The sequence below is a fragment of the Lepus europaeus genome, chromosome 13 (genome assembly GCF_033115175.1).
Source record: "Lepus europaeus isolate LE1 chromosome 13, mLepTim1.pri, whole genome shotgun sequence".
In the NCBI taxonomy this organism is placed as follows: domain Eukaryota; kingdom Metazoa; phylum Chordata; class Mammalia; order Lagomorpha; family Leporidae; genus Lepus; species Lepus europaeus.
The window spans coordinates 12450380-12465192 of record NC_084839.1 but is presented as its reverse complement, the minus strand read 5'-3'; the positions used below and the strand labels follow the sequence as shown (position 1 = coordinate 12465192).

At 41.3% G+C, this 14813-nt stretch overlaps 1 protein-coding gene across 1 annotated transcript in view; it reads left to right on the top strand.

Moving 5' to 3' along the window:
• Positions 1 to 14813, top strand: part of NBAS (NBAS subunit of NRZ tethering complex) — a 427776-nt gene that overhangs the window by 336470 nt on the left and 76493 nt on the right. Inside the window, exons 45-47 of the mRNA XM_062208974.1 lie at positions 9082 to 9300; positions 11970 to 12172; positions 14104 to 14193. Of these exons, the coding sequence (XP_062064958.1) occupies positions 9082 to 9300; positions 11970 to 12172; positions 14104 to 14193 (512 nt within the window). The remainder of the gene's footprint in view (positions 1 to 9081; positions 9301 to 11969; positions 12173 to 14103; positions 14194 to 14813) is intronic.

Below are 14813 nucleotides of genomic sequence, written 5' to 3'. Positions count from 1 at the left end.
CTTAATGAAGTGGGCAGGGATGTAAGCCTGGTGTCTAATTAGTTTATGTGCCCTTGCATGACTATTTCTTATTGCTTGGGTGAGTTCAACATCAATTTTTTTCTAGTTTCATCTTAATAGAATTTCCTACTGAAATATCTTGTTCACAGAAATAACTGGATGTGGAAAGAGTTTTGTTATAGCAGGAGCACTTAATCCTCTGCATGTCCTCCAAGTTATAGACCAAATATCATAGAGTGAACTATTGTTAAAATGATTTTTAATAATTTAACCACTGACCTCAGCTGGTCCTTGTTAGATTTCGATGAAAGCAAAAATTGGAAACCTATGGTGTGCAGAAGGAGGTGGGTGTGCAGTTGTTGGGATCCTGCTACACAGCAGCATTTTGACTCATCCTTTTGGTGTCCTGGAGCTTTTTAGAGGCCAAGATGGTGTCCCAGATTCAGATTTGGGAAGCACATGAGGCCCACTTTTCAGGTGTAAGTGAAGGAGGGGCTGTTGTGAAAGAGAGCAGACTCTCACCTTGATCTCAACAAGAGCTACTTAAGAAAAGAATATTTAGGGAGCCAGCGCTGTGGTACAGCAGGTTAACGCCCTGGCCTGAAGCGCTGGCATCCCTTATGGGCGCCAGTTTGAGACCTAGCTGCTCCACTTCCGATCCAGCTCTCTGCTATGGCCTGGGAAAGCAATAGAAGATGGCCCAAGTCCTTGGGCCCCTGTACCCATGTGGGAGACCTGGAAGAAGCTCCTGGCTCCTGGCTGCAGATCGGCACAGCTCCAGCCGTTGTGGCCAATTGGGAAGTGAACCATTGGATGGAAGACCTCTCTCTCTCTCTCTCTCCCCTCTCTCTGTATAACTCTGACTTTCAAATAAATAAATAAATAAATAAATCTTAAAAAAAAAGAAATGAATATTTAGAGAAAGTAGAAATTCAGCAACATACTGCCTTGAAATTATGTATGCCAGTGTTTCCTTGGAAAGGCTGTGTACATTGGTAACAAGTATTCCCCAGTCTAAAGAGCACTAGCCTAAGGAAAATCTTCAGCTTTCTCAGTCTGGCACCTGCCATAGCTCCAATGTTCCTCTGCAGGACAAGGCCTTGCCTACGCACAAACTCACATCTATATTACCACAAGAGCTTCTCCAGCTGAGGTGGGAGTAAGACTAGGGCAAAAGCAATGTCTACCATTAGGGATTAAACTTCTGTGATATTTGAATCTTTTCCAAAGACTATTCTTCCTTCCTTTTTTTTTTCAAAGATTTATTTCATTTATTTGAAAGTCAGAGTTTTATATATATAATGGGGGGGGGGGAGGAAGAGGGAGAGAGAGAATCTTCCATCTGGTGGTTCACTCCCTAAATGGCTGCAGTAGCTAGGAGCTTCTTCCAGGTGGTTGCAGGGCCCAAACACTTGGGCCATCTTCTGCTGCTTTCCCAGGTACAATAGCAGGGAGCTGGATCAGCAGTGGAGCAGCCAGGACCTGAACTGGCACCCACATGGGATGCCGATGCTGCAGCGGCAACTTAACCAGCTGAGCCACAGCGCGGGCCCTCCTGGTCTTCCTTCTTTCCTGTTACACTGCTGGCTGCTTCTCTGTATCTGTCCTCCAGCTCGTGGGGCTTTAGCGGAAACGAGCTGCCGGTCTGAAGAGAACACGAGAACAGGAAAGGTCGGCCATGACGACTTCTATCCTGTAAATGCCTGTGTGTAATTCTTCCTATTGCTTCCTCTGTCTGAAATCCACCTCATCCTCTTCTTCCACGTGAGCTGTTGCTCCTCCTGCCAGTCCTCGTTTAGGCATAACCGCCTTTTTAAAGACTTTCTTGCTTTTTAGGACAAAAATGTTATTCTTGGTGTATCCATACATTCAGTTTTCATTCCTGTCACATTTTATGAATTCTTAATTTTGTGTTGACACTTCTATCATGTCTATTGTTCAAAATATATTGTATCTCAGTTTGCCTTTGTGTGTGTTGTGCCAAGACCAGACCCAACACATGCTAAGTGTTGAATTGTTAGAGTATGAAAAAGAGGAAGATGAGATGGAGCAAAGGTAGTGTGTTTATAAATAAAAATCTAAAAAGGTAGTGTACTTTCCCATCTTTTATTAGTCACCATAATTTTTCCATCTTTCAAAGAATCAGTTCATAAATGTATGAATAACATAATTTTGCATTGAATCCGCCATCATTTTCTGTAGTTGTTAATATAAACAAGTGTAAAAACCTTTTTTGTACTTTGCTCTGCATGTAGCACTTGAGTTTTCTTGAGTCATCTGCCATTTCCTAAATATCATCCTTATATTCGAAGTCATGCTACGTTTATTTTTAAAAGAAAAAACAATGTCTGCTTAGCAAAAATAATCAGCTTTAAAGTACTTACAGATGGTGCATGTTGTGAATTTTTCTTTTTTTTTTTTTTATAGCTACTCTTGAAAAAGTATTTAAGAGAGAGAGAGAATGAGAATACCCCTGTCAGCTGGTTTATTTCCCAAATGACAACCAGGACTAGGCTGGGCTGGATTCAAGAGCTGGGAACTCAATTCATATTTTCAACAGGGTAACAAGGACCCCACTACTTTAGCCATTACTTGCTTCCTTCCAGGGTCTGCATTAGCAGGGAGCTACAGTCTGGAGTGGGGCCAAGTACTCTGAAATGGGACATGGGCCTCTTAACTGGCCCTTTAACCAGTAGGCCAAATACCTGCCCTGTTTGGTGAATTTTAAGTGAAGGCATTTCCTGAAAACTGGACTAGTGATTGTGTTACTCTCCTGCTTAAGATCCTTGCATGTGTCCCAAGCCTGACGGTGATGAGAATGGCGTCATCAACCTGGCACACTGGCACTTACAATATCACCCCTGCTTCATCCCTCTTCCTCCTCTGAGAGGCCTTTACTTGCATTGTGCATGCCAGCCAAGCCGTGTACTTCCAGCTTCCCCACTGGTTCTTTGGTGACTTGTCCAGATTCTCCCCTGCCTGTCTTAATTCCTTGTCCCTCTGTAGGACTCTCTTCAGAGAGACCCCTCGTCAGCAGCCCTGTTCTGACCTTTCTGCTCCCTCGCTTCCACTCTGAACAGCATGTCCCTTCTATTGTGTCTTGTCTGTGTACCTAACCCACTGTGATTGTGTGATGATCGTACTTCTTTGTAATGTGCTTCATCTGTCTGTATTCCCAACTAGACTTTGACGTACCCAGGGCCAAGGACTTCATCTAATTTTGTCTGTGTCGCCAGCCCCAGCCCCAGCAAGTGCACAGTGTGTATTCAGTGGCTGTGTTGAATGGAGAAATGGAGAATCAGTAGATTACTGTTCTCCTGCAGGACTTCTGATCACTTGGCCTGGTATCCTCCAGACAGCATAAATTTGGTCCTCATTTTTCTTGTTTCAGGTCCTTTAAAACGTTCTTTTGCAATTTTTCTCTCCTTGGATTCTCAGTTGATTGGGATACTCCAGAGTCCCTGGGTAATTTGGAGCCTTATGGAGCATGCTAGACATCAAGTATCTTGAGAACACTTTATGTCATTGCACTTGTGAAGTCCTTTGTTTTCCCCCATATGTTAATCGGAGTTGTGGAATAATTTAGCAGCTATTTACAGTTTGTCTGCAATGTGCTAGATGTGAAATTAGGGATACAGAGAATCTTAAAGGCACAGTTTCTATCCTAAGGAGTCTCACTGTTTCCACATACAAGTAACTAGAGGATCTGAATGTAGTAGGAAGCATTCTTTGACATAGGTAAGCTCAGAGCACTCTAGGAACGCATAGGGCTGGTTTGTGACCTGGGAGGGAAATGGTGTCAGAGGAGGCTCCCAGGGAAGTGAACTCCTGAACTGATTCTGGAAGCACAGGCAAGGGAAGGCCTGAGAAAGGCTGAGACTTTTTTTTTTTTTTTTTTTCAAATAACTGTAGTTTTGTACTTGTCTTTGAAATAAGATTCTCCTACAGTGTGTGTTAAAATGGGAACCTAGCAGGACAGTCCCGTATAATTATCTTTCCGGTATAAATTGCACTCCATGGCTTCTCACTCAGATTCCTTAGCTAGCCTGGTATTCAGGGTCATTTATAATTTATTCTCACTTTATCTTTCCAACAATAACTTTTTCATGTAACTCAGGATCAGTGATCTATGGCCTACAGACCAAATCTAGCACACTGCTGGATTTGTTGTTTTTGAGCAGCCCTTAGTTAAGACTGAGTTTAACATCATTTTAAAGAATTGCAAAAACCAGCCAACCACACAAGCAAGCAAACAAAAGAATGTGTGACAGTGACTCTGTGTGGCCTGCAAAGCCTCACATGTTTCTCTGGCTCTTGATCCCCTCTTCTATCTGAAGTGCTCTAGTGGTGATACAGATGTCATAGCTTCCCCAGGTCTACAGGTGCGCTTTTCCTGTTTTGTCTTTTGAAACATTGTCATTCATCCATTCATTGATTGTTTGACAAAGGGGCATTTCTCATGTACGAGCCACCTTTCTGGGTTCTGGGAATTCAGCAGTGACAGGCAGCAAGCAGATAGAAACTGAGTATGTCAGTTCTGAACAAAAAATAATGCGGGTGGAGGGGGGGGCTGGGTCTTACAGAACAGTCAGAGAGGCCCCTCTGATAAGAAGACATTTACATTGCATCCTGAGGGAAGCACAGGAGAAAGCCATGAGGCTGCCTGGGAGAACATTACAAGCTCAGACATCAAATACGGAGGCTTGAGGGACCACAAGGAGGCCAGTATGTTCAGAGTGGAGTGAGGATGTGGAGAAAGATAAATGTTGGGAGTAGAGAGGCAGGGCAAGGTGAAAAGATCTTGTAGGGCTTAATGGGGCACTAAATACTCAGTTTTGGTTTTAGTGACTTGGGAGACCATTCAGTAGAAGGGAGCAGAGGAGGGAGGTGATCAGATACATGTCTTCAGAATGTCACTGAACCACTAGGTACTGCTGGAGGAACGAACCAACCCAAGCCTCACAGTGATTCAGTTCAGCCAGTCTCCCCTTGGAGTCTTCCCACGCAGCTGGGCAGCTGGTGTGATAGCCTCAGGCGAGGAGGATCCATTCTCTTTTCCTGTCACATTCCATGGGCCTAGCTACTCACCCAGCCCCATCTAATAAACACAGGGGTTGAGAAGCGCAGAAACAGATGGGATGCTTGGTAAGCACTACTGTCTGCTTGAGTCCGCCTCGTGTCCACCAAACCTCCTCCTTCCCACCACGGAACACACTGCAGCCTTCTGCCAGAGGAGGCTGCCTGGGGTTCCCAGGTCCCACCATGGCGCTCCATGACAACAGGGCCAGCAGATGGGCAACCTGTCCCGCCATGACCCAGGCAGGAAATGAGCAAACATTGGAGGCCCGGTCCCTATGGACAGCAGCCCCACTTTCTCAGGCTGCCAGGAGAAGGCTGAAGGCCCAAGCTTAATTAAGCTTCGGTCAAGTGTGTTGAGCTCTGGCTTGTGCTTTCTTGGGCAGTGCGACTATCTCAGAAACCTAGTGGGAATTTTGTTTAGTTTTCTCAGTATCACATGCCCATAATCATGTCTGCAGGTCACTTTGCTTGCTTTGTGACGTTGTTCTCTCCCTCCCCCAAGCACCTCTGTCTCAATGTCAAGGTTGCTGCCTTAGAATTGTTAGGTTTCTATGGAGGTTCTCTGTCCTTATTTCGTCCATTTGAATGTGATTACAGTTGTCACATCCTTGCTTTATCTCCTCTGAAGCATTTTAATCTAAAGTTTCACTTGGCATTTTTAACTGGGAATTTCTTAATTTTATCTCTTACTACTAAGGTCTAAAATTAGTAAGTTTTTTTTTTTTTTTAACCATGTCCAGTCTCAAATGTCCGAGCTGTTTCTCTGTTCTGTTTCATTCCTGTTCATAATCTGGACTATGTTTTGCTAAGCTCATCCTATAGCATAAACTCATCTCTCTGTATATCTCTATCTGGATCTCATAGCATCCTATGACATCCAGCACATGCATTGCTGTTTCATTTCCCCGCATTTCGCTAGAGCCGCAGGTTCATTAGGGATGTGACCTACTCCCCCAGTTAACACAAACATCAAGTTTGTTAAATATTTCATTATAACATGACATGGATGACTAGTTTTGCAATTTCTGATGTCTGAAAATCAAATACACATATAGCCTGATTCTGGCTACCTGTTGAATGCGAGACTGGGCAGGGTGTGCAGTGGCTTGGTACTATGTAGTCCAGGGAGAGCCTTCCCAGGGACCTACACCATACTCACTCAGGGTCCAGGCTGGGGGGCCAACATCTTGCACTGACACAGTCTGGGCCCTAAACCCTCCTCCACTGCTGTGGCTGAGAAAGAGGGGAGACTACTTAAGGATCCGTATGCATTTTTACTTTCTCAGAAATGGCACACTGCCTCTACTCAGATTTCGTTGGCTGGAACATGGCTCATCCCAACTGTGAGGGAGTTGATAAATACAGTGGAGCAGGTGGAGACTTGTACGGGGGGAGAGCTGCTGTGTTGGTCACCTTCAGAGATAAGTCAGAACCATTGCTGTACTCTTGAGAGGCAATACGTGGGAACAGAGTGCTGGCAGTGTTGCAGGTGGGACCTGCTACAATCTGGATACATTTTGAGGGGGGACCCAGAAAGATTTACTGATGTCATGGATGACTTCCAGACAGTTTACCTTTCCTGCTATCTAATCTCCCATACTATATATGGTTTCTTTGTGAAGCTGGTTCAGTTTTTACTTTTCCATCAAACTGGAAACTGGATGTTCAGTACCTATTTTTTAAGTGGCAGAACAATTTAGCCACCTATCTGTTTTACAAAATGGACAGTATTTGTAAAGAGCAGTTACTCATTGCTGTGGCGAATAGTTAAAATGTTGTCTTGGTGGGTTGCTGTGGTAATGATGAGTATGAATGACATGCTAATGCCGTGGACTTGGAAAAGACGGTTAAGACTAAAGGTACAGTGTGACCGCTAGGTAGAGTAAGCAAATTGCTATTTTCCCTCTGGTACGTGTCTTCAGTCATTTTTACTTCTGTTCTCTCCACCATAGAACAATTCAAAGAAAATGAATCTGCTAGATATAAATAATGCATTAAACTTGTATTTGTTAAAGTCGCACTCTGCATCCTCTCAGCAATAACCTGTTTTCACAACGTGAAGTGGTGAAAGCCGGAGTTAAGTCAAGTGCTAGTCATCAGAGGACAAGGCTACCTCAGGAAAATGAACTTAGCCCCGTATTTACTTACATTCTGTAGTCTTAAGTATCCGATTATTTAGTTGTTTTGAAGTACTTAGTTACTTGAAGGATTATTTAAAATAGAAATAAAAATAAACTTTTCTGATGATGCTATTGTGATGAGGTCAAGTAATTCACACTCTGGAAAACATTCGCTTGCCTCTCATGACCTGAAAACACAGACTTCGTTTGGTGTCAGGTGTAGACTCAGTAATGCTGAGGTGCCAGTGTCTACACATACATAATACGATGCCAGAGTAGGGACATGTCAGTCAACTGGCTGTAGGAGCTGAAGACACAGAGAGTGCGAGCTGACCTCATGTGACTTACGGGTCATTCCATTGCGACAAGACACCATGGGATCTTGAGAGGCCATGTGGCTGGAGCTAGAGAGTGGGTTACAACTGCACCAGAAGGTTAGCTTGTGAACAGCTTGTGCTGTCATGCTGAGTTCCACATTAAGAAATTTGGGGAGTTTACAAACAAGAAGGTATTCCCCCCACCCCAAAAGGGAACAAGTACAATGGCCCAGGTACTTGGATCCCTCCATGCATGTGGAAGACTAGGATGGAGTTCCAAGCTCCTGGCTTTGGCCTGGACCAGTTCTGGCCCTTGTGGAGGAAGGGGAGGTTATCTGAACTCGGTACACTGCTGGTGTCTTCTGTTTCTAAAAACAGAAGGGAGAAGTTCAAGATTTATTTTGTTTTGTGAAAGAGACAAAAACTAATACCTGCCAGTTACTGGAAATTTTGTTTCTTAGCCATAAAGTACTGACATGCAGAAATCTGGTTAAAAAAAAAAAGTGAGGAGCACAAAACTTGTTTTGAAGCTGCATTTGCAAAGCAAGCACTTTGTTACAATTCCATGGAAATGGTACTTAATGGAAATGGTACTTCATTACAATTCCATGGGCATGGTACTACTTGTAAGTATTTATATAGGACTAAGAAAATGTCAGCTTCATATCTGAAACTAATAGTTCTGTGTGAAGTGACTTGGAAGGAGCAGATGGAAACTGGGGCTGAGGACTGTTGGTGTCATACATGGAAGTTTATTCCTGTGCTTCAGAATAGCCAGAGATAGAAAAGAACTGATTTTAATAAATGATAGAAAAGCTTAAGGTTTTGTCCTAGGACTTAGTCTACTTTTGTTTTTATTTTTAAAAATCAAGCCAAATTCTGTTTGAGGTTATATTAAAAATGTTCTTCAGTGGGTTGCCAGGAGGCCAAAAACTGGGACCCCAAAGAGCACAAGTTGTCAGGTTCCCAGTAGAAGCAGAATTGCTCAGAGATGTCTGCTTCCTGCATCCCAATGGGTTAAGTTTAGACTTTATTTTGTATTCAGGGCTAGTGAGTTAATATTTTTAGTATTAGAAAAATATAACCCCTATATACCAACACAGAACAGACCCTGTTGGAGAAAAATGCATGAATACAACAATGTTACAGAAACTTTGGAAAGTAGAATAGAAAACTATCACTCATAATCCTAACTCCTTAATAGTCATTAATTTTTGTATCATATTTAAATGCCTGAATACATTTTTGTGTGTCTTTTGTATGTTTTTTTTTTTTGTGTGTAATTAGTATTCATCAGGACATTGCCTGTTTACGGTATTATCATCAAAAATTATGTTACTGAATTATGTAAATGATGTGTCAGTGTAGTTTTCTTCGGAGACGAAAGCTAGGTAACAGAAGTCCTGTTCACTGGTTAAGGTTGTATATTTTAAAATTTTACCTTTTGTTTCCTTCACCTCTCTGATGCCTCATTGAATGTGCCGTATGTTATGACGTAAGGTTACATTTAAGGATACTGTTCAATACTTTTTCTCTAAACTACTGTTTAATGCTTCTTTTAAAAGCTCTCTGTGGAAGCTCGTAAAGAGATGACCATAAAGGCCATTAAGACAGTCAAACATTTTATTGAGAAACCAAGGAAAAGAAATGCTGAAGAAGACATTCAGGAAACTAGTGATTCCAGAATTACCTATGCAGATACTCTGAATCACCTGGAAAAATCACTTTCTCACCTGGAAACCCTCAGCAGTAGCTTCATTGTTTCCATGAAGAACAGTGAGCAGGTAACTTAACTGGAAACTTCTGTATTTCATTTATCCTTTACAGATCAGTTGGTAGTTTTGATAGGATTTTCAGACTTAAACAGGTATCTTTGAAAATGGTCCCCAAACCTTAATCCTTTAACCTGTCATTTACCACTTATTGTCAGTTCTCCTTTCACCTCTTTCATATGAATTTGACCTCACTCACAGCAGTTGATGCCTGGGAGGAAGGAGGGACGGGGAGAGGTGGGGGGATGGCGCCAGGAACTGGATGTTGGGCAGGTGCCTTGGAATGGAGGAGTTGTGTCCAAAGTTAAGAAATGATAAGGACAAAGGTGCTCCGCCTCTGCTTCTAGCTGGTAGATGTTTTGCTTTCCAGCTCAATAAAGGTAGGAGTTTTTAACCTCATTTTCAGAAATAAATAAAAAGTAGCCCCCCATGTCTGCCTCAGTAATTTTGTTAAATGTGTTTACTTGTTATCTTGCTTTTATGTCAGGTTTCCAATATGACTTTATTATCAATATGGATGTTTTAGCTAAGAAGTATTCCTGATTGGTTTCCAGTTGAGGCTTTCTTGGGTTTCTCAGAAACACCGTGATGAGGCTCCAGAACCCCTGTCTGTGACCAAGCTTGGAATCCATGTGTTAAGCTGTACAAGGACACCATAAGCCCACTGAGGCCCACAGAGATTGTGTTCTGTGTTTTAACAGTCTTGGAAGTGGACAGATCAATAAGTAAATCATTTTGACACAAGAGTGCAGATATATGAGTAGTATTCTGTTATCCCCCTCTTTTATTTTCTTAAGCCTTAATGTTCACTGAATTGTGTTCTTAGTTTGGAGAAAAATATTCCAGACTAGAAAACTAGTTAGTGTAGAGGAATTTAGATAATGAACAAATGGCAGACTTCAAAATTTGTATGAGACACATAAATGCAGACCCCTCATTGAAAGATGTGAGGAAAATTTACATTTGATAGCAGTTTTATTTCATTTTATCTTTTTCAGTGTCTATTAGCCTATCAAGTGAAGAACACTAAACAATGGTATGAACAGAAAAGAAGTCTTTGCAGAGAACGAATTGGCTTTACCAGTCTTGATAATACGCTCACATTCATAGTACCACAATCCATAATTACAAGAACTAACCTACAATTTGAATCTTCAAGTACAAGTGGTTTATACTTACTAGTATAAAACTTTTAAGATACTTGTTTATATTTAAAATCAAAGATACTGTATTAAAATCCAGAGGATTAGCAATATTCTCCTTGGAATGAGTGATGCTTTTTAGCAGTTGGAATAGTATATGTGGATACAAGGAGGTTACTGATACAAACATCTGCTTGTGTCATCAGGGCCGTGATCTAAAGGTGCCACACAGCTGCCTGTGAGTGCCGTGCTGGCATTCCATGGATGGTCTATAATAGAAGACTCTTTTTTACTAAATTGGACATTATTCAGTTTGTTTTAAGGCACCTTTCTAAGAAACGTCTAGAAATAACCTTATGTAATTTACACAGTGAAGACAACCCTCCCCCCCATAAATGTTAGTGCAATCTGAGTCAAAGATCTTTATCCTGTGGAGCCTTGGTTCCCTCTTCTCCTAGGTGAGGATACTAGAAATTACCCAGCTAACTCACAGATTTTCTAAAATGGAAGAAATTTCACAGTGGGGAGAATGGTAAGAGACCTTACGTGCTGAATGTACAGCTTCAACAGTCATCAAAATGTGACCAATCTTACTGCATGCATACCCCCATCTACCCTCCCCTCTGTCCTTTAGATTTTTAAAAATACACACCAGTCATCTTATTTTATCCATAAATACTTTCATTGAAACCTAACCACTGTAACATACTACAACCAAAAAATTGACAGCAGTTCTTCAGTGTCATCAGATATGCAACCAAGGTTCAGGTTTTCACAGGATTATTTTGAAAGACACAACTGTATGCTCAAGATTCCTAGGGAAACTAAATAACCTGGAAGTGTTCTTGTCGCTGAATGATCATAGTTGGCATGCTTGGAAACAGTAGCGTTAGTCCTGATTCTTAAACTATTTGTTGTAATTCATTTTCACAGATATTATCGAAGGGAGGCAGGCAGAGTGGCACAAAGGGAGCCCATAGACAACTGGATTCTAATTCGAGCTCTGTTAATTACTAGCCATGTGACTTTGGGCATGTTCTTTAATATCTTTGTTCTTCAGTTTCCTTTTTGATAACATGGAGCTAATTAAAAGTTCTTGCATGATTATTGTAAGTATTAAGTTAGACAACCATATGTATAACACCTGAGATTATAAGGCTGATGCTCAGTAGATTATTAGGTGGTTGTAATGCTATAATGATAATCATGAAATTCATACCTACTAAGCATTGCTCTCTGCCTGACATTGTTCTAAGGGACTGGCCTGCGTGTTAACATTTGCAGTGCCCTCTGTTTGCAAGACTGTTGTTTTCCTCTTCATTTTGCAGATGCTGGAATTTGGGATCACAAAGGCCCTCTGAGTAATAAATGATAAAGCAAAGGTTTGCCCTTAAGCCTGCTTGGCTTTGAGCTGCTCTTAATGACCAAGCAGTGCCTTCAGTATTTGGTTTGAGGATCTTCTCAATGTGTTTCACTGTGTACATGTAGACATACTGAATTTCTATGTAATGCTTAGGTGATGTTACCATGTCTTTGCAGGAGACACTGCAGAAGTATAGTAGCCAGTATGATCTGTCCCGATCAGAGAAAGGGAAAATTCATGATCAAGCCGTGACCATGTGCTTAGACGGTCAGCCTCTGAAAATGGTTCAGCAGCTTCTGGAGGTGGCTGTTGGCCCTCTTGACATCTCACCCAAGGATATAGTGAAGAGTGCAATCATGAAAATAATATCGGCCTTGAGGTAAGCTGTCAGCCCGAGAGGAAAGCCGAAGTGATACTTCTGCTATAATAGTACCTGCCTAAGCCCTGCCTAAGCTTCAGAGTTCTGAAAGTCTGAAGTCTTGAAATATCTCGAGAATGGAGATCCTGATAATGTTTGTCATTGGTATTCATATTAACGTGTGACATGTTGAGAAGCTAACTTCTGATTGGTCTGCTTTCCACTCCCTAGATTATTCTTGAACTATATATGGTCAACACAGAATGGCACACGAAGCAGGTAGCTAAGTGCCACACTGCCCTGTGACTTCCATGTGGTTTCTTAGATCTTTCCTTTTCTGATTTCCTTTGTGGGTAGCAGTGGGAAATGGTCCCAGGAGCTTCTTTTAAAGTACAGAAAGCAAGGTTAATCATACGCTGGAGCCATTAGACACAAGCTAAGTGTCTAGGGACATTATTTACCTGCAGTTAATCACATAAGCCAGACAATTGAGAACTCTGGCTTTATGCTGATATGCTGTCGCCTTGGTATAGGAAGGCATCTGAGAGGATTAGAAGAGAAGGAAAAGTGAAAGAAAGAAAATAATGAGGCATCAGTAGCTTTCTGTGAATAATGCAATTAGGCTAAAAGATTTAGTTGTGTTTAATTTATTCTCTTTTTAAGCATTCTTTGTAATTCTGTATTGCTCTTGAGGAACTTTTTGATTAAGTGTGTGTCAGTTTTCTGCAGCTGAACTGAAATCAAATGAGCCTTTATCAGCTTAATTACCCCAGCCTCATCCAGTTGTCACCTTAATGCTCTGAGGTATCTGGTAATTTTACATATTGGGAGGGTCATAAAATATGATAGCAATTTTTAGAAAGAACAAATGCCAAATTTAAAAAGCTTTATTATTAGCTGATTATGATTTTTTTGTTTTTGGTTTGAAGTGCCACTCTACTCTTTCAGATGATCCCAGATATCTGTTTGCTATATCTTGTATTTCTTGGCTTATAGTTATCTTTTTTACTAATTCTTAAGCTTTAGATGAAGCTCACAAAAACTAGCATTTTGAAAAATTAATATCTTGATGACTTTATTTCCTAAAAATTGCATGCTTGCATTAATAATGAAAATATAATCTGTGATTTTTTTTATAGTTGCAAGCCTATGCCTTGGTTTCCACTACTAGAGATTTGGTTCTGATCTGATAAATGGTATACTGGGCAGACAGATGACATTCAACAAGTGTGAACCGAGTCTTTCATGGTAGTCGGATAAAGGTGCATGAGGAGTTCATGACCTCTTTTTTAGATTCCAAGGAATAACTGTTGATATCTATAATATTTGCCTTTGAGGATGTTAGTAGATTTAGTAGGCACAAAATGACAGACATGGAAGTAACCAAATCCAGTTGTTGATTTAAGTCATTTAATCATTCAGAAAACTCATGTAAAACGTTTTTGCCTGTGTTGTAATTTCAGAATTCACTAGCGTTCCAGGCATACACTTCTATAGGATGGGCAAAATAAGTACTTTCTTATGAGCTGCGGGGATTATTAAATGGCAGAATTGTAAAACACTTGGCAGTGCCTGGTACCTAGTGAGTAAATACTGTTTGTTGTAATAAATAAATTATTTTGATCATTTTTATATATTCAGTGTTTAAAATAGTTCATATCTTTAGCTTTCAGTGAACAATTTTTGAATGACAGAATCCAAGTAGATTTTGGATTGTCTTGATAGGAAAGCAGGCAAATATTAGAGCAGAGAATGTTTCATTTTCATACCTTAACTCCTAGTACAAGGCTTGGTACATTTGTAGATGGATGTCTTAGAACACAAATGACCATGAACAGACAGTGCACTGTGCCAGAAGCCACTGGCTTCATTGTAGGGTATAAATGTCATGCATGGTTTTGAGGCCCAAATGCTCCTCCTTTGAATTCGTTTTTCTCATATTTTTCCCCCAGTGGTGGCAGTGCTGACCTTGGTGGGCCCAGGGACCCTCTCCAAGTTCTGGAAGGTGTTGTTGCTGCAGTCCATGCCAGTGTGGACAACGGGTAAGATGAAAGCAGTGTCTTCATCTAAAGGCTTTCCTTGGGGTCTAGATTATTTTAAAAACAAACAAAAAAAGAGAGATTCATTCATTCATTCATTCATTCATTCTAAAGGCAGAGTGACAGAGAGAGCATTGGGGAGAGACAGAAACAGAAAGATCCTCCATCCACTGGTTTACTCCCCAAATGGCCACACCAGCCCAGGCTCTGGCCAGGCCAGCCAGTAACCCAGAACTCTGTTGAGGTCTCCCACATGGTGGCAGGGGCCCATGCACTTGGGCTGTCATCTGCTGCTTTCCCAGATGCATTAGCATGGAGCTGGATAGGAAGACGAGCAGATTGTACTCAAACCAGCACTCTGCTATGTTATTGCTTGTTGTACATGATGGCTTACCCCACTGCACCACAATGCCAACCCCTTAGATTGCCATTAATATCCATATTTATGAGGATTCCAAGATTAAACAACACTTGTTTGCAGAAGAAGAACTGAGGTCTTTCTGTATAGCTAAGGAGTGGCTTTACCTCTGGAGACAATTTTCCCTGCTTGGTGCTAGCCCCATAAGTTCTAGGAGAAACCTTGAGTTCAACCTTGCTTGCCTTGAAAAGCTATAAGTTCAATA